We start from the raw sequence: 19,299 nt of genomic DNA, 5'->3' as shown, positions 1-19,299 counted from the left end.
AAACTTAAAAGTCATCGTAAACTCACCCAAGTCTAATTATAATTTACGTAATTATCTTTTTTGTTTGTCAAAAAAATTCTAATGCGCTCTCGGGATTTAAAAAAGCGCGGGAGCCCCGACGAAGATGGCGCCAGCGTTCAAAAACGGAAGCACGTGGTAATATTTAAAAATCCAAATACTTTGATAAATAAATATAAAAATTAATAATTAGTGTAATTAAGTTATAATTTATCAAAAGTATGACATAAATTTCAAATATTAATTATTTATAGCAACGAATTAAATATTCGAATAAATGAATTGACGCGCGCGGATTTAAAAAGTGGCGGCAAAAATTCGGATGAAGATGTCGCTGCTTGGAAACCGGAAACACGCGAGTCTAGAGAGAGAAATGGAGTGTCTCGTGTTCTCGTGTCGTAATGAACGAGTGTTGGTAGTGTTAATAATGTCGGTGTTGGATAGTATTGCTAACTAAAGAGTCGCTATTGGCCATAGGTACAAGTTTACGGAGGGGCATCGACCCGTCTTGCATCAGCTTGGCATCGTACTGGCAGGTTCCCCCCTTCAGTGCCACCAATACACAAGGGCCGAGGACTCGGTATCGCCGACCATTGGTCCTCAATTTGCCGACCAATCATTGGGAAAGTGCCCACGAAAATATCCAATGTAAGTTCACAAATTATCGAACACTCGTATATACCACTAAGCGCGGGCTAAGTGATCACGTTGTCACACAACATCCATTATCTCATTATTTTTAATAACTTTTACACCTTAAATATTATCCGCTGTTTATTACGCGATTGTTTATACCTCATACGCGTCACTTTGTTCATAAAATGCCCGACAAACGCCAGCCATTTTTACTCATACTCGTACTCACATCAACTTTCATGTTCTCGTCCACACAATCACTGCAATCGTCAGTCATTTCTCCTTATTATTTTTTACCAAAACCAAAAATTATTATTTATTTTAAAAAATTCAAATTTTATAATTACTGTCCAAGTGTCACATGATTGTTGGTTCCGTGATAATTATTTATTTTATTTAAATATCTAACGATATCAGGATGACGTGTGTCCTGGAAGTTTATCACAGATGTGGGCTTGTGTCCTACCGTCGACGGTGTGGTTATTTAGTGCGATAATCCACGAGGTGAATTACTCGAGCCTCATTTATTTATTTATTTATTTATTTATTTATTTATTTATTTATTTATTTACTTAATTAATTCCCGGTACACTTCCGGTGATAAAAAAAAAAGTTATCAGCAACAAGTATGATAGTGATTGTTTTCTTTTGGTAGATAGTACAAATAAATGATGGAGCAGTTGGGAGAGGGGCAAACGGTGATGGTTGGAGGAGCTGGAGGAACTGTCCAGGTGGTCCAGATGGGCCAAGGAGGCCAGGCGATGATGTTACCGCAGGCAATCCAAGTCGCGGGTCCTAATGGACAGATCCAGGTGCTGCCGATGTCGTCGTTGACTGGAGGAGGACAGCAGCTGGTGATACAGCAGCCTCAGACACCGCAAATAATTCAAACCCCTGATGGACAGACTTATATCTACCAGCCTGTTCAGTTGGACAACCAGGTCCAGCAAGCCCAGCCTACTGGTAACTGTCCGTTGCCTGTTTATTTACTTTAATTATCAATGTTGTTGTTTTGACAGTTGATGTTGTCATTGTTTTTTTCTGATTTAGTCATCAACATCAACGGGAACCTGATGCAGATCGCGGGAACTTCGCAGGCAACCGCTACCACGGCGTCAGCTTCTCCTGTCCAGCAGATCTCCAGTCCTACATCAGCAACTCAGGCAGGAAATATTGTCATGGTGATTTGAAATGCCTCTTGCACTTGATTAGTCACTATATTTTAGTTTATATTGGCTAGTAGTGATAGAGCGACAGAAATTGCAACAGATATTTTTTTAAAATCTTTGCTTTGTAATTTTATTAATTTTTTTAGTTTATTGTTTGCTAATTTATTATTATTTTTTTTTATATTTAATTATCATGGGTTTTGTTCAGATGGTACCTGGAAATGGTGGACAGACGCAGTTCCAAAGAGTCGCGCTTCCCAATGCTGAGTTTTTGGAAGAAGAGCCGCTTTATGTAAATGCGAAACAGTACAGGCGGATTTTAAAACGGAGACAAGCTCGCGCTAAGCTTGAAGCCGAAGGAAAAATACCTAAAGAAAGACCCGTTAGTATTTAATTTATTTTAATAATTAATATTAATAGTAATTAGTGATTAATATTAATATTTATTTGTATGTTGACCAGAAATATCTCCACGAGTCGCGACATCGGCATGCGATGAACAGGATCCGCGGAGAAGGTGGACGGTTTCACTCCGGTCAGGTGAAAAAAAGAAAGTAAGTCTTGTAATTGTATATAAATTAAGTAAAATTTAATTAGTTAATTATTTACTATTTTTATTAATAGTTTAAATTCAATGAGATCAATGCCATTAACAACAAATGCAAATCAGCATCATGATAATATGACATCGACGATCATTATTGAAGTAATTGTCTAATTAAATTTATTTATTTATAATAATTATTTTAAAAAATAATTTGTTGTTTTTTTTACAGAGCACGGGAGGCGGCGCGTCCTTACCAGATATGATCTCGGATGGAATAGTGACGAGTAGACATTAAATATTAAATAATTAATTAATTAAGGAAATATTTATGTATATTTATAAAATATAAAATATAAGTAAGCCAAAAATACGGGAGCTGAGAGCTTAGATTTTAAAAAATTTCAAATCTCTCAGCTCCTGTGAGCTAACGAACGCAGAGGCGGTAATTTTTCATTCGGTAAATTTAAGATTTAAAACTATGGTCTGAGTTGTTTTTAAAACAAATAAATAAAATGTTATTTAAATTAATGTACATAAGTCGCGGCCCGGGATTTTGTATTCGTTCATTTAGATTTCATTTGTACTAAAAAAAAATCGATCGATCAATCGATTAAAGTTAAAGTAAAATTAATTGATAGGCACTGTGACTTTAATGTGAATGCATCGTAATTTATAAGTGTATATTACTATTATTTTTAATTACATTTGTAGGGTAAATTTTTAATAGATAATTCAAATTTATTAAGAAAAAAAATAATTAAATTTTAAAAAACTGCAATCAATTAATGTTAAGATTTAGTTTAATTAATTAATATATTTTTTTTTCTAATTAGTTGAGTACAGTTTCAATTTATTCGAACATCGCATCTTGCCATGACAAGTTTTTTTTTTTTTAAATTAATTGATTAATTAATTAAGATTTGATTGTCGGCTGTTTATTTTTGAAAATTATTTTGGGTACTTGTGTACCAAAAAAATAATTATCGGCTGAGATAATTAATTTGTAATTTTTGATGATTATGTAAAAATGAATGCGATGTTTGAGTGATGGCATAAATACGTACAATGTAAAATAAATATGTTAGTTTTCGCGTGGTGTTTAATTAACACTAATTATTATATAAGTAAATTATCAATTAGATAGAACAAAGGTGTAGTAATATAAATTTATTTTCTTATCTATCGTAATGTACAAGTAAAATTTTAATTCAAGTTCAAATTTGTTATTTTTTTTGTAATGATTAAAGTTTCATTGATAATCAAATTAATTCTTAAGATAAAGAGACGGATGTTTAAAAATTTTTAAATCAAATATTGGAATTTATTTGAATAATTTTTTCCCAGTTTCACTGATAACTGCTGCGTATTCTGAGTCGCCAGTACTAAAAAATTTTTAAACTGTACACAGGAAAAAAATTTTCTTGGGTCGAGTAAAAATTTTCGGGCCAAGAAATTTTTTTTTCTGTTTACGAATTTTTGTATTAATTAAAAAAACAGAGTTGAGTTTTTTTACTAACGTCACTTTAAGAATTTCTCTTTGTTTTAAATTTGGGCCCAAATGACTTTTGGGTTTTTCGATAATTGGACGCTTGGGAGTCCAACCAAAGCCTTGTAAGTGATTTAAGTCACGGTATGAATTTTTGTAAACCGTTTCTGGAACAATCCAATCATTTGGCAAAAATAATTTATCATTATTTTTAATTTGCGGATACAACGAACAGAAATCGTACTGATAAATTGTTTTTACAGGTATTTTGACTTGCTCAATAGTACTTGGTGTGTCTAATATCTAAACAATAATTATTATTAATTAATATATTAAGTGTGTAAATACTTATAGCTTTTAATAATGATTGACAGATTATATAAATAAATTTGTAAATAATTTTTTCAAAGATTTATTTATTCGTGATACCTCTTCGGGATACTCTAGATAGTGTTCATTATCCCTCGCTGGAATTATTTTTTTTCTCTTAGATATTTTTTTTTCCCGATAGTCTTTACTGTAAGTCGTCAGAAAATCCCGTGTTTCGTCTTCTATTTCCAGTAACATTATTTTTTTTTAAATATTATTTCGGCGGCAGTACGTCCAAAAGTGTCTTGATAAACTGATAGAACTCGACGCAAAAATCTTGGCCGCAAGTTCCCGTAAACTAAATTTATCAAAGTCTATGAATATATATATTTTTGTCATTAATTATTTAGTATTTCTACCTCTTTTAGCTGTCGAAGGGGCTGCCAAAGTTGTTCCCTCACTCGGTTTTAAATATAAATCATTTAAATATTTTTTATATTCGCTATCGAATTCCCCTGTCCTATAAGATTTCAAATTTTCTGACTCAGTACCTTCGCTAACTCCTAAATTTATAATTAAAAATAAATATATGTCTTTAGTATTTTATTTTATATTTTTATCAAAACCCGGGTTAAAATATTTGGCCAAAATTTCCAAAAGAGCCGTAGAATTTTATTATTCTTTTGTACCTGGATGTTGGTAAGCAGTTTCGTAAGTAGATTTGAGTCTTTCTAAAATAATTTTGTCAATCAACGCTTTCGATTCCTCGTCACTCAGTTTCCATTGAGCAGCCACCTGGGGATCGATTTGTTTCTCATCGTTCGTTACCGCGTAACAATCATAAGGAATAAATCTGAATTTTGAAACCAAAGCAGATTTATTTAAACTATCACTTAAAATTTATTAATCTCCCTTACTTTTGAACTTTTTTCTGTGTCCTCTTAATAAAATTCAATTTGTACTCCGACAGAAACGTCGCGTCCCAATCCTCAGACTCATCACTCATATTAACCGCGAATTGATAACTTGGTTATAAAAATTTAAATGTCAGTCATTTGTTTAAACTTTTTTATTTTCAAAATTTACAATCCAAATAAATATATTTTTTTTTTCAAAGATTCTGATCACCCCACCCGTCTTGAAAACGGTTAAGAGAATATTTATTTAATGGACAACCAAACTATTTTGCAGTGCCAACAAATCCAAATATTAGAGCAAAATATTATTATATTAACTCTAATAAATATTAATTAGACACAAAAAAATATATTTATTTATAATAAATATATATATTTGTTCGAGGTTAATAAATATATATTTGAACCTAATGATTATTGATTTAAAAGTTATGGTGTTAGGCAGCAGCAGCTGGAGTAGTTCGATGCTCGCCACTAGATCGCGCCCACCATTTGTGGTGTCCCTGGTAAGATACTTATTTCGGAGTTTTTATATTCCGAGCTTGAAGCATATATGGGACGTATATATGGAACATATATTTCAAAATAATATTGAATTATTATTGATAACTCATTCTCTATGATGATCACTCATACATTTCATTATGACTACTTTATAAACACTACAGTAAATCAATTTGATTTGATTGCTTTAAATTGGAATCATTATTGATTCCTATTCTTTTGGATTTCCAAAAGGTTTTTCGACTGGATCTGAAAAAATATTTAACTCATGTTTGTCATTTTTTAAAGAAGTTAAATCACCAGTTATTTTTGAAATATGTTTGATTGTAATTGATTTTAACATTTGGAAATAATAGATGTAATTTAATGTGAATTGTGTTTTTTTTTATATGAAAAATATGCTTTCATGATTATTTTGTATAATTTTTCATAAATCTTATCACTTAACATTTTTTTAAGCATCACTTTCTTAGCGATAACCTTATTCCTCAATGTCGCGAGTTGGTGGTTCATCTCGGTCTGAAAAAAAATGTCAACTGGTCACATTATTGATATTTTTTTTTTTAATTTAATATCTATAAAATATTTACATTCTCGGATATGTTGTCGCCCTATGTATATCTTTAAAGCAATCACATTGCCAGGAGAGGTCCAGTCCCTTATGTCTTGCACATTGCATATAAAGCGACTACGATGATTAAGTATCAGTTGGTCGGAGTAGATGCGACTTGCTTCTCCGGTGACATTGTTCCGTTGGATGATTCTATACTCGTATCTAAGTCTCGACCCTAGGTTCCTCTTCGGCGATAGTAATCGTTATTCAGCTTCAGTTATAGTGAATACTGGGGTTGGATCACCGGGATTTTTCTTGATAATAATATTATAAGGTTTGCCGTCAATAACCACACTCAGCAGTGTGCAGGCGGTGATCTCTCAATGCTTTTGTATGGTAGTAGTAGTAGTAGTTTGTTTGTTTATTGGCTTGAACTGTGTAGTTCATTTAGCCGTTCATGGACTTTGCTTGTTCGGCGGGAGTTTCAAATGCTCAGTCCAGATCTATTGATGAAGTTATATAGAATATAGGCGTGTTGAGCTGTTGGCTTGTCCAGGATGTTGCTGATATCCATTGGAGGTTTAAATTTTAGTTTTTTAAGGATTTTTACAAGAGTTGGTCGATGTTTCTCATAGAGTGGGCAGTGCCAGAAGATGTGGTTGAGGTCTTGTGTTGGGTATCCACAGTTGCAGGCTGGTGAGTCGTTGAGGTTTTTCCTATATGTGCTGTAGTTTAGATTGTAATGATTAAGCCTCATGCGGCAGAATGTTGTGATCACTGGTCTGGGTAGATTTAACTTTCGAAACCATGGTTTGGTGAAGCCTTTGTAATAGTACCTGAAGTAGTGTTGGCTCTTAGTTCTGCTGTTATATCGGAGTAGTTTGTCTGTAGAGGCTTGGATCTGGGAAGAAGATATTGAGATTAGGTGCTTTTGTATGGGACTCAATTTTGTCAGCCGGCTCAGTTTTCTGTGTCCTCTTAATAAAATTCAATTTGTACTCCGACAGAAACGTCGCGTCCCAATCCTCAGACTCATCACTTATATTAACCGCGAATTGATAACTTGGTTAGAAAAATTAAAATGTCAGTCATTAGTTTAAACTTTTTTATTTTCAAAATTTACAATCCAAATAAATATATTTTTTTTTTTCAAAGATTCTGATCACCCCACCGACGTCTTGAAGACGGACAGGGCTCGAGGTACTGCTTGTAGTGTTTCAAATTACTCGACCCAAGTTTGCTGATGGTGTCCATGTATTCGGACCGTCCAATGAACGGTTTGTTCCACATGTCGAAAGTTTCAGGCACTGAAATATCAGGAGATTTTTGTTTTATTAATTGAATAAATTAATTAATTAGTAATGATCTGAGGGTTCTGTTACCTCGTTTGAAATCGATTGGTTTCGCGGGCTGAATGTCAGGTATTTCATTATTACTGAATCTGAATCTCGTAGGATCTCTGTACGCATCTTTCAGCTCAAAAACCTCTGGCTCTATTGGGAATCCGACTGGCGAATCAGCTGCTGCCATCAGTGATCTATAATCTGTCGGCGCGCCTAAATAACAATTTGTAAAGTTCAAATTTTTAAAATATAAATTCACTAGCAAATTAAGTCGATAATTTTTCATTGAAAATTTCAGTTATCAAAAAAACTAGTGATTGGTTTTTTTGAAATATCTCTGAAAATATTGAGTTATTCGAAAAACTACAAGAATACTTTTTTGTAGCTCTTTAAATTCTCTAAAAAAAAGGTGTCTTGTAGTTTTTTGAAAAACTAAAAAATTATTGAGATATTTGGAGTTTGAAATTCCCTAAGGCCGTATTTAAATTTTTTTGAAAAGTTTGAAAGTCATGACCCTGAATAACTCGAGTTTATTTTATTCTCTTGGGTTCGGAGGATCAAAGGGGTTAGTTAAAGAATGAGGACCCTTAGACACTTCAGAGTTGAGACAATCTCAATTTCCATACCTTTTTCATGAGCAATTTGATAAACACTTTTCATAACTTGATCTTCGTTTTCATAATTTTCTAACATACTGGAGACTAATTTCGTTATTTCACGATTTACTTTAACGACATTATTGCAAAGATGATGTTCAATACCCAATAATTTTTTATATCTGTAATATAGTTCCAATGTTTAATTTATTGCTTAATAAATTTGAATAAAATTAGCATTAAGAGTTGAAAAATAACTTTGAATTTATATTTTACCTGGTTAAATCAGTCTCAATATTATGATAATTACATTTACATTCGTCTGGATCTATTCGAGGTTGATATAAATTTGAATTTTTATTTATAAATTTAGGTGGTTGACTCGGTATCGCCAAAAGCGGTCTCTGGTAAGGCCATCTAAAGTCATTGCTATTTGTCGTCGTGAATGTATTCAAAAGATCAGACATCGCTGCGATTAATTAAATCTAATTAATAAATTATCCACTCAACTACTACTTTTTTTTAAAATTACATCCTACCGGTATCAAAAAAATTATATCGCTTGAGAATTTGCGGGGGTTATCAATTCGATGCTAGAAGTCCCGATCGATCGTTTCTGCGATTTATTTTCGAAAACGCTTTTTAAAAATTTAATAACTCCGTCTTTGGTTGTTATTATGAAGAACACAACGAATCTGTATAACATGTAATGTAACACAGCATTGACAAATGTCAAACCGATTCGTGCGAGTGTTGTGTCAATAGCCATTTTTTTATATTTTTAAAATTTTCAAAATTATTTTTTATAATTACCTCAAATTTTTTTTTATTTTTTAAATACCAAATAACCAAAAAATTACACTAAAATTTTTTTCTTGTCAGAATTATAATTAATTTTGAAACAAAACAAAATCAATAAAATAAATTGTCTGGTTTAAAAATAGAAAACAAATTAATTTTTAAATATCTGGCAAATTAATTTATCGCCCACAAAATTTGATCAAATTATTATTAAATTACTCAATTTTTTTTCTGTAATTCAATTGAGACTGTTCTATTAATTCAATCAAACAAAAATATCAAACAATTATCAGTGTAATTAATTAATTATTTTTATTAAATGAATAAAAGTTAATGATGTTCAATTAAAATACTTGCAAGTGGAATCGAACCCCCGACTACCGAGTTACGGTGACAGTATATATTAATATAACATTTATATAAGTCCTACTAGAAGCCTGTCCATTGAAAATATAAAAACCCTCTATTTAAATGATTATTGATTTATTTTTAAAAATAATTCTATTCCAATTTTAATCGTAAGCCTTTTGCTAATTGGAACGTCCGTTCATTAAACAAACCCACGTCATTGCAAACATGAAGGAGGATTAAACGTCAGTGGACGGAAAAGTTATTAAAATATCAAATATTTTGATTTTTGGCGGAAGTGGACTAGAAATGAATAATTAAATTTTATTGACGATCCAGGGTCTAATGATTATAGTTTCAGGTGGTCCATTAGACCCAAGAGTTATCAATGAAATTAGATATCCATGAGCTCGTCATATCATAAATGCCAATTATATAGTAACATCAAATTTCATGGCCGCCTTAACATCGGGTAGCTCTTGTTTCATTGGAACACACAAATTCTCTGATGGGAACATAAAGTAAACTTGACATCATCAAATATATTTTTTTTTTTTTTCACCAGTCAATTAATTAAAATTTACATTTTTTTTAATGGAAGTCAAGTCAATTTTTTATGAGTATTATTAAAAATTAATTAATAAAGTTACGATGGATTAATTATTGCGACAGTCTGCTGAGTTGTTTGATTGGTAGAATATTATTATTATTTTTTTTTATTTATTTAAAACTTTGAAATGTAAAGCGAAGGTAAATATTGATAGAGTATTGGTAATTCCTGGTGGAAACTTGTTCAATCTAGATGCAGTGGAACTTCTGAAGCCTCTCATCCGCCATCCTCCCCCTCAATTAATGTCCTTGCTATTCTTAAACTTCAATAATACATAAGAAAACTTAGAAAGTTGGCTATTAATTTTCATCGTCTTTTATTTATTTAAATATCGAATGTAGAAAATTATTATTTTTATTATTTTTATTGTTATTGATGTTTGTAGGGCAGATAATTGTGATAGCAATGATATAAATTGAATCAATTAAAAATTTTGTTATCTACACCCACACTAAATTATTTCAAGGGCTAATTCAAATGTACACACAAAGATAAAAAACAACTAGAATTCAGTGATGTGACGTCAAGGCAACTTGTTGCACGACCTTGATGTTTGTATGATGGCTTAAAATACAAATTATGAGAGAAAATATATATGATAAATTTCTCTAAAAGGAATAAATTAAATTATGACTATTTTTAAATTTTTTTAAAAGCGCGCCTTTTTTTTTTTATTACAAAATAATTATTTTTAGCGCTTGAAATGAATAATAATTAATAGTTTGAATTTTTATATAAATAGTTTTACAATAAATGAACCCTTGATATTTGTCTTTTAATTCCCACGACAATAGATAGCAATAGATTCTCTATTTAAAAGCTAAATAATCTACTGGCTATAAAGCTTCATATATATATATGATTATATTGCTTGACGTTTCTATTTCAGTGACTGTATTGTCATGTGAAATCCACGACAAGTAATTTATTTACGTGAAAATCCGAGCTGAAGAAAACCAAAATCTTGTTAAATTATTTCGGCTATTGTGTGTCACTTCTAAATACCTCATTGTCAAACTTCTCACGTATAAATTTTTTAGTCTTTTTATCTTCAGACCCAATATTTCATTAAAGCTTTATTTCAATAACTTGCATGTACGTCACTGACCACGAGGGTAGGAATTTTTTTTATTTTCTCATCTCACTTTTTCCCCACAACACCGAATTTCGTTATACCGCGCGACGTGACTCGACATCTTTTTCGACGGGCCTTTGTAAGCTCACCGAATACTCTGTGGTATTCAGGCTGCCGGAAAACAAACAATTATACGGAAAACAAAATCACAATATATACTGTGTACACATACTTTGAATATATATTTATATTTTATATAAAAGTTGGCTCTATTTTTTTTCAGTTTTTAAATTATATGCAAATTTTATTAAAAAAAAAAAAATTAGCTTCGCTTCTATCGGAGTTTATTTGAATATTTTTCAAGCTTTAGGATAAAAATAAAGTAGTGATAATAAAATATATAAGAAACGGTAATATATAAAAATTGGTGAGAAGTACCAGTTGCATTGCAACCAGTTGCTGGGGGTGTTGTTGAATGAGAATAGAATAGGAAAGTGTTATCTCGGAAATAATTCTTACAGCAGTAACACTAAAATCCATGGAATTGAGTGTAACTTACTGCAAAGTTCTCTCCGCTTGTAAAACTTTAAACCCTTCTACTCTGTCACTTTTGAACTCCAGTGTTGCCTCGTCCTCGTCGAAACTAACCCCCTTGAATCGCGTAGACGTTAAGACACCCGGTATGCTATGGCAAATCCTACAACATTTCTCGCCCCCGCTCTTTATACTCCAGCATGCACCCCTCGTCCTTCCGACGATGCGGCCACGCCTCTCTGGTCTATATAAGGGTCGTCATCTCGACGGAGACTCACTTGCACCCCGTACGATCTCGCGGTAGCGACTCGTTATCATTTTTCGCTCCCTGCATTCGATTATTTGCCAACAATATTTTTGAAAATTTTTTTTCTTCACCAAGTGTTTGAAAGAGCGACCGCTTGTATTTTTTTCAATAACTAAAAGTTTTAAAAAATCATAATTTTTTTTTTTTTCAAATAAATTTGAAATGGCATTGAAAATTAGTGTTTTCAGTCTCTTTTTTATTTTATGTGTCTTGGCAGTAACAATCAATGCCGGACCATATTTTGAAGAGGGTAAGTTTTTTTTAAATAATCAATTTTTTTTTAAATTATTCAAAAAAAAATTCAACTTCGAATTACTCGCTTTATATTTAAAGCAGCTTAACAACTTATTTTAATACTAAAAATTCATCTAAAACTTTTAATCCAACGAAACTTAAATTTTCCTCATAAATTTTATAAATTATTCCAAAAAATAAATAGGATATTGTGTGGAAATGTCACGAGGCCGCAAACTTTTGAATTGAATCAACAGTAGATTAGGTACATGTGTAGTCAAACAAACCCCCATAAATCCAAAGTTTATTTTAAAACTCGCTGAGTTTGATTTACGAAGTTTACTTCTATTCAAATATGACGAACGTCAACGGGTTAAATTTGTCACTTTAAATATTTGCGTTTACAGCCGCGTAAAGTCAATTACTTTGTCAAGCGACCCTAAAGTGACTGAATAAATTTATGGAATATCAATGGAATATTTTATCATTATCATTATTTAATTACATAGACGTCATTAACTGCGCAATAGAATTTAATTTAAATAATTATTTATTTTAAAAATATTGTAATGCGATTTTAAACTTTTAATTTGAATATTTAAATCTAATCCTATTAAAATTAATTGTCATTTCGTCCAATTATTTTCGGCTTTTGTTTATCCGTGACGTTGTTCGAGTCTCATATTGTTTTAATAATTAATCCAAGTTTATATAATAATTTAATACTTGTGTGGCAAATTATTAATTATGTTTTGTATAATTAAAATTATTAATTAACAAAAATGAAATCGAATTTTTTTTTTTCGTAACATTTAATCGTGTAGTAGAAAATTATTTTTTTTTTAATGGACGCATTAAATAAAATATTAATATCAGTCTGTATTGTGTCGTCGGAGAAAATGACAGTAATAAAAAAATTTATGTTTATTAAAAGAAAGGATCGATATTAAGGGATCTTGATAAAAAAAATATACCCGATTAAGTCTTTTATATTTTTTAATTCACGCGGAAAAGACTTTACAAAGTAAAATGCAAAGATGCGTGATATCGCGGTATTTGTTTACTCATTATTTTTTTCGGATAATTTAACAAATCGACTTGAGCTTTCATAAAAAATTTACCCTGTTATTAAATTAGCGCTCAGTAAATTCTTATATTTTTTTGAAAATGATATTAATGTGCGCAGTACTTTTAATTATTCAAATGGAGATTTACTGTTTTTATTTATTTTTTCTTTTTTTAATAAAATTTTTTTATTTTTACGGATCATCAGTTTTTATTTTGACGGCGCGATGTTTGGAGTAGTAATTAATGTGTAATTGAGTTTTACCGTTTTCACTGGTACTATTTTGATATATATTTTTTCCCTACACTGCAGTTAAACTTGTGAATGTAATTAAAATTAGCATATGTATACATTTTGTGATCTCGTATTTGCATAATGTGTTATTTATTATCACAGTAAAAATTCACTTTTTTAAATTTTTTTTCTCGTCATAATTAGAATAAAAAATAAAAAAAAAAACAATCTAATTTAGGGTGAGAAAAACTATAAAAGATAATGTAAAAGGGTGTGGTTTTATTTGAGCAAGATAACAGACTTGACCTTTTGTTTTTTATCCTCAAGACCTAATTTATTTAACAGATGACATTCTATCAATTGGACACAGTTATATCTGCTGACTTTATACCCTCATTATTTTATCGAAAACTTGCACTTTCCTTGTTAACTTTTCTCCTCTAGCCCATCATTTGCAGAAACTTTTCTTCCCACACGCGTTTGGGTCCAGATTCGAGGGAACTTTTCATTTATTTTCTGAGATACGAACCAATAAAATAAAATTAATTTATCTCACTTATTACTTTTTTGAGACATCATTTGTCATGACACTTTTTTCATACAAATTATTAGGATTAATCATTTTTTTTTCATTATTTTTATGCTCCAGAAAAAAACTCATGACATTTTTCTGTCCAAGTCAACTTTTTTTTCAGTGGCCTTGTCTTGAACAAACTTTCAAACACAAAAAAAGTACAATATGTAAATAGTGAATATTAAAAAAGTTTTTTAAATTTTTGAATCTGCACAAGGAAATTTCACTTGACACTAAAACCGATTAATTAAACGAGTGAATTTAAATTAACGCGCTCTTATATAAGTCCCATTATATATTTATTTATTTATTTAATATGGAGTGAAGTGAAAAATAATTAAAGGGAGATTAGATTCGAGCAGAAGCCCTCGGAAAAAAAAAATCATTTGTTTGGTGTCATAATACGGGAGTGTGTTGCGGATTATTCCTTTTGTATCGCACAGTTATCTCGGTATTTGCGTTATATATTAAAAATAAGCTTTTATAGCTGGTATATAACAAGTAATGTGTATCTTAGTTTTAAACCAAAAAGCTTTTTCACATTATTTACAAGTGATCATGACAGGATCTTTAAAAGATAAACACCACACTAGAGTTTACGTGCTTGGATTTTTAATTTTATTTTAAAATAAATCATTTTACGATTTTGTTATTATTATTTATGATATAAACAGAATTAATTATACCATAAAATTCCAAATAAAAATTCAAATCAAAATTTACAATAAAAATTTAAAATAAAAAATTCAAATCAAAATTACAATAAAAATTTCAAATCAAAATTTACACTCAAAATTTAAAATTAAAATTTCAAATAAAAGTTTCAAATCAAAATTTACAATAAAAAATTCAAATCAAAATTACAATAAAAATTTCAAATCAAAATTTACACTAAAAATTTCAAATTAAAATTTCAAATAAAAGTTTCAAATCAAAATTTACAATAAAAAATTCAAATCAAAATTACAATAAAAATTTCAAATCAAAATTTACACTAAAAATTTCAAATTAAAATTTCAAGTAAAAATTTCAAATCAAAATTTACAGTAAAAATTTCAAATCAAAATTAGAATAAAAATTTCAAATCAAAATTTACAATAAAAATTTCAAATCAAAATTTACAATAAAAATTTCAAATCAAAATTTACAGTAAAAATTTCAAATCAAAATTACAATAAAAATTTCAAATCAAAATTTACAATAAAAATTTCAAATCAAAATTTACACTAAAAATTTAAAATTAAAATTTAAAATAAAAATTAATGATTCATCCTCTTACATATTTTTTTGTTAATAATGTTAATTTAGAACACGTTAATTATATATATTTATTATTAAACTAATGTTCAGTGACCTTAATTGCATCTTAGTTGAGTTTAATTTATAAAACGTGTGTAAGAAAGGGATAAGAAAAATATGTTTTAGATTTGCGTAGGATGTTATTTAATTGTCTATCGCATCTATTTCTCATACATTTTATATTACGCCACAAATATTAGATTCAATAATAACAATATATATTTAAATAATAAATTGATTCGGTAAATTTAAATTCAGTATTCGTTAATTTATATGTGCAATCAAACTTAATGACTCTTATTGCAGAGATGGATGGGATGCCCGTTGATTCTTCAGATTACTCAGACAATACTCTGGAAGATATAATGCGTGTTGCACAGCAAAAGTGAGTATATTTATAAAACAAATCCTATTACATCAACGACACTCCCCCGACACCTCATTATTTTCTCCCAACCCAATTTACTCCTTGTCTTATTTTTTTTTTCGACAAAGCTCATGCCTATTTTTTAAATAACCCAACATCTCGGTTATTATTTTTTAAAAAAATGTTAATTTAACTGGCGCCGAGCTTAGTAAAAATAAAATAAAAGTGAGCCGAGATGTTGACGGAATGATAATTTTAAAAAAACGGCATAAAATAATGGCATGGCTTAAGAGCTCACGATTTTATTAAACGTCACAATATCTTTTATCTCGACTTCCTTAATCTCGAGTAGACGTTCCCCGTATATGTATGTCTTCAGACGAGGCTGTATCCGACGTGATGGAAACTGCGACCACAGACCAAACGACTGCTGCTACAGCTCATCATGTCGATGCAACTTGTGGGGCTCAAATTGTCGCTGTCAGCGTGTCGGTCTCTTCCAGAAATGGGGATAAATCCACTAACCACCCCCGGTATATACATATATATATGAATTACAATAACAATAACAATAACAATAGCAACAGCAACAACAACAATAATAATAATTTATGCATTTCGAGGTCTTCGGGCTCATCCGCTTAACTATAAAAATGACGCCGCTTTTCACTCTTGCCAATTAATTTTTATCGTCTAATCAAAGAAATCTTATCTACGACTCTTGCAATACAGCTCAATCCCACAAGACTTGTCTCAGCTTAGAGTTTATCTCATTGATTACGATAAATATTTAAAAAAAATCAAGATTCTCTTTAAATATATTACGAGCTTTCATCACTTGATAAATATTTTTTTATCCAAAATTTATTTCTCAAAAAGCTCTATTTTATTTATGGACACGTGTATTGTTTATTAAAAAAAAATATAAAATAAAAAAATAACAAAAAAATGAAAAATTGTAAAATTATCGCTGGTCCACAACGAAAATCCTTGATCAGGATAATTTATTTTCTGCATGCTCTATATTTACTGTGACGAATTATATATGTGACATAAATATGAAATATTTGTTTGAATATTGAAAAAAAAAAAAAAATTAATATTTATCAATGTACTGAACGAATTTAATTTAAATCTATTGACTCTTTATCGATGTTCTCTACTAAACTACTCGTCTAAATAAATAAAAAAAAATTCCTCGTTACTCGGTAGTAAAATTTTCAAAATTGAGTCAAAAAATTGATAATAGAAATTTATGGAAATGTTGCATTTAAATTTTTAAAATTCGACACCGAAGGCTGCATTTCGATTGGAGATTTATCCAGCCACTTCTCCAATCAAATTCAGCGTTCAAGTCAACATTCAAATTCAAAAATAAAATTCCGAGTCACGGGGATCTCAATGTTACCTCGAGGTTCGTCAATAATTTTAGGCGATGAGTTTGGAATTAAAACCTTACCTATGGCCTAAAGTGTGAACTTTACTGTCTAATCATGTAACCAGAAATAAATATATGAAATAAATAATACTAGGGTAATTACACTTTTTGATTATTTAAAAATAATAACAAACATGGTATAGACTTATATGTATACAATAAATCTGATGTACGTCTGGTATTGAAATCAATGTACGGCTTAACTGATACGAGAGCTAGACAATTAAATAATTAAATATATAGATATATATAAATATATATATCAAGGATCAAAGCATTTGAATATCGCTGCAGATTGACTTGAATGGAAAGATAAACAATTATAAATATACCTCTTTATGTACTGTACTGCGTACCTACGTATATATATATAATTATTATAATTATTATTATGGTCATATATATATACATATATTAATATTAAAAAACAAATGAATATATATTGTATTATTATAAATGTTATATTATTACCTGCGAAGGTGGATGTACACGTAATGTCTTATGGAAATATATGAAACTCATTCAAATTTATTGTTATTATTATCCTTATTATCCTAGAGCATTAAATCCGCCTCATTGATATAAAAAATAAAATTTTTTCATTATTTTAATTCAAGTCCCCCGAGATTTTTAAAAAATTTACCGCACTGAGAGAACAATTTATGTGAGCAATAAATAGATTTATTTGACTGAACAAAATCATTTATTTCATTCAAATATATATTTGTTTGTAGCTAAAAAATGGCGCGCAGTGCCACCATTCAAATACGGCTTTGTTAACTATAAACAAATCATTATTGCATTCAAATGAACCATATTTTTGTCTCAAATGAGTATTGATTGGGTCCATTCAAATATGTGATTTATTTGCCTGAAACAAATCTTATTTGGCTCAAATAAATTGTTCTCTCAGTGGGCAATAGATGAAGTCCCGGTTCTAGATATTTACTACACGGAAAAAAATGATTGACAATAATTGTAGTTAAACTTGTAATTATTTATGTTACGCTGAGAAAAAAATTTTCTCCTGACAACTAAATATTAGTTATGACAAGAAAATGATTTGATTGCCCATTGCCAATCATATATTTGGTTGTTTTAACTAAATATTTTATAATACACCAACAAAACTAGTTATTAGAAACTATAAAATATTTAGTAAAGATAGCTACGCGTTCAGTAGAAAGAATAAAATCAAATTGATTACCTGTAGAGTCTATAAAGTAATAATGAAATATATGAGTGATCTTTAGAGATTGTGTTATTAATAATAATTGAATATTATTTTAAAATGACAGAATATTTATTTAACAGTTGAATGAATGCATATTTAGAAGAATAATTTATTTCCTTGCCACGTACTTTTTTTCGCACTATGACTAAAATTGTACGGTAAAAACGTTAATATTAAACATTAATATCATAGTTTAATACAGGATACCACTGTAATCAATAATTTTCAGAGGATAACCCGTCCCATGAATGCTTAGAGCTGACGAATATAAAAACTCCGAAATAAGTATCTTACTAGGGACACCACAAATGGTGGGCGCGATCTAGTGGCGAGAACCGAACTACTCCAGCTGCTGCTGCCTAACACCATAACTTTTTAAATCAATAATCATTAGGTTCAAATATATATTTATTAACCTCGCACAAATATATATATTTATTCTAAATGAATAAAGTAAAAGCGGGGTAACCGGTGTAAAAATGAAGTAATATCGGTGTAAAAGCGGGGTTACCGGTGTAAAAGTTGGGTAAACTGCGTCCGCTTGGAGTATTAACTTTAAAGATTATAAAACACAAAAAATATCAGTTCTTTATGAAAATTAATAAAGAATATTATTTATTAACAAGTATAGTGATCGAGTAAGTATAAATATTCACAAAGTAAAATATTTTAACACTGGTACAGAATATTTACACCGGCGGCGGCGTTATTTTAACACCGGTCTAGAATATTTACACCGGCGGCGGCGTTATTTTCACACCGCTTTCGGTGTTGAAATTTAACACCGCCAATTTTAACACCTACACCGCTTGGACTTACTCCGGTGATTTTTTACAGTGTAAGATCGGTCTAGGCGCGCTGTTGATGAGAATCTGAGTATTATTTACTAATATTTTTTTCCATGTATGATTATTATTATTTTTTGTCAATTATTAAAAATTGTCGGAAGTTTGAACGAAATGGCCAATTAAAATCTCGGGAATAAGGAAGTGGTGCGCCGACGATAGAGTGTAAGGATCGCGTGTGCTGATCTATGCAAAGCGTCGCCTCGAGGCAGTACCTCCTATAATACAATACTGGATGATATGTCGTAACGGGTA

The 19,299-nt window shown here is 30.0% G+C and overlaps 3 protein-coding genes and 1 long non-coding RNA gene across 13 annotated transcripts; 2 read left to right on the top strand and 2 right to left on the bottom strand.

Annotated features, from left to right (window-relative positions):
• The first annotated feature begins 349 nt into the window (after positions 1 to 349).
• LOC130663019 (nuclear transcription factor Y subunit alpha) lies at positions 350 to 3,589 on the top strand. Of its 8 annotated transcripts, none has more exons than XM_057462045.1 (7): positions 350 to 666; positions 1,314 to 1,623; positions 1,705 to 1,835; positions 2,032 to 2,205; positions 2,286 to 2,377; positions 2,448 to 2,529; positions 2,600 to 3,589. In XM_057462045.1, the coding sequence occupies exons 2-7, from the start codon at positions 1,323 to 1,325 to the stop codon at positions 2,663 to 2,665; spliced, it is 846 nt and encodes a 281-aa protein (XP_057318028.1). In that variant the 5' UTR covers positions 350 to 666; positions 1,314 to 1,322; the 3' UTR covers positions 2,666 to 3,589. The 8 variants fall into 8 exon arrangements, with proteins under 8 accessions (XP_057318028.1, XP_057318026.1, XP_057318032.1 ...); XM_057462043.1 differs by having other exon boundaries at positions 357 to 666; positions 1,310 to 1,623; XM_057462049.1 differs by having other exon boundaries at positions 359 to 666; positions 1,310 to 1,623; positions 1,705 to 1,817.
• Positions 3,542 to 6,520, bottom strand: LOC130663021 (uncharacterized). Its single transcript, XR_008989140.1, has 7 exons — positions 6,177 to 6,520; positions 5,083 to 6,105; positions 4,855 to 5,018; positions 4,585 to 4,728; positions 4,286 to 4,523; positions 3,888 to 4,159; positions 3,542 to 3,752 (listed from the first exon to the last, which is right to left on the bottom strand). It is a non-coding gene; the product is annotated as an uncharacterized LOC130663021 (long non-coding RNA).
• Positions 6,521 to 7,273: 753 nt separating this feature from the next.
• On the bottom strand, positions 7,274 to 8,960 carry LOC130663429 (uncharacterized). Of its 2 annotated transcripts, XM_057462652.1 has the most exons (6): positions 8,892 to 8,960; positions 8,618 to 8,773; positions 8,355 to 8,547; positions 8,109 to 8,260; positions 7,522 to 7,695; positions 7,274 to 7,446 (listed from the first exon to the last, which is right to left on the bottom strand). In XM_057462652.1, the coding sequence occupies exons 3-6, from the start codon at positions 8,543 to 8,545 to the stop codon at positions 7,289 to 7,291; spliced, it is 675 nt and encodes a 224-aa protein (XP_057318635.1). In that variant the 5' UTR covers positions 8,546 to 8,547; positions 8,618 to 8,773; positions 8,892 to 8,960; the 3' UTR covers positions 7,274 to 7,288. The 2 variants fall into 2 exon arrangements, with proteins under 2 accessions (XP_057318635.1, XP_057318634.1); XM_057462651.1 differs by having other exon boundaries at positions 8,618 to 8,954.
• A 2,751-nt stretch (positions 8,961 to 11,711) lies between these two features.
• On the top strand, positions 11,712 to 16,641 carry LOC130663549 (toxin Tbo-IT2-like). Of its 2 annotated transcripts, none has more exons than XM_057462829.1 (3): positions 11,712 to 12,003; positions 15,467 to 15,545; positions 15,907 to 16,641. In XM_057462829.1, exons 1-3 carry the CDS (start codon positions 11,916 to 11,918, stop codon positions 16,040 to 16,042), a joined length of 303 nt encoding a protein of 100 aa, XP_057318812.1. In that variant the 5' UTR covers positions 11,712 to 11,915; the 3' UTR covers positions 16,043 to 16,641. The 2 variants fall into 2 exon arrangements, with proteins under 2 accessions (XP_057318812.1, XP_057318811.1); XM_057462828.1 differs by having other exon boundaries at positions 15,880 to 16,641.
• The last annotated feature ends 2,658 nt before the right edge of the window (positions 16,642 to 19,299 follow it).

The sequence above is a fragment of the Microplitis mediator genome, chromosome 2 (genome assembly GCF_029852145.1).
Source record: "Microplitis mediator isolate UGA2020A chromosome 2, iyMicMedi2.1, whole genome shotgun sequence".
NCBI lineage: Eukaryota > Metazoa > Arthropoda > Insecta > Hymenoptera > Braconidae > Microplitis > Microplitis mediator.
This window is presented reverse-complemented; position numbering and strand designations above follow the sequence as displayed.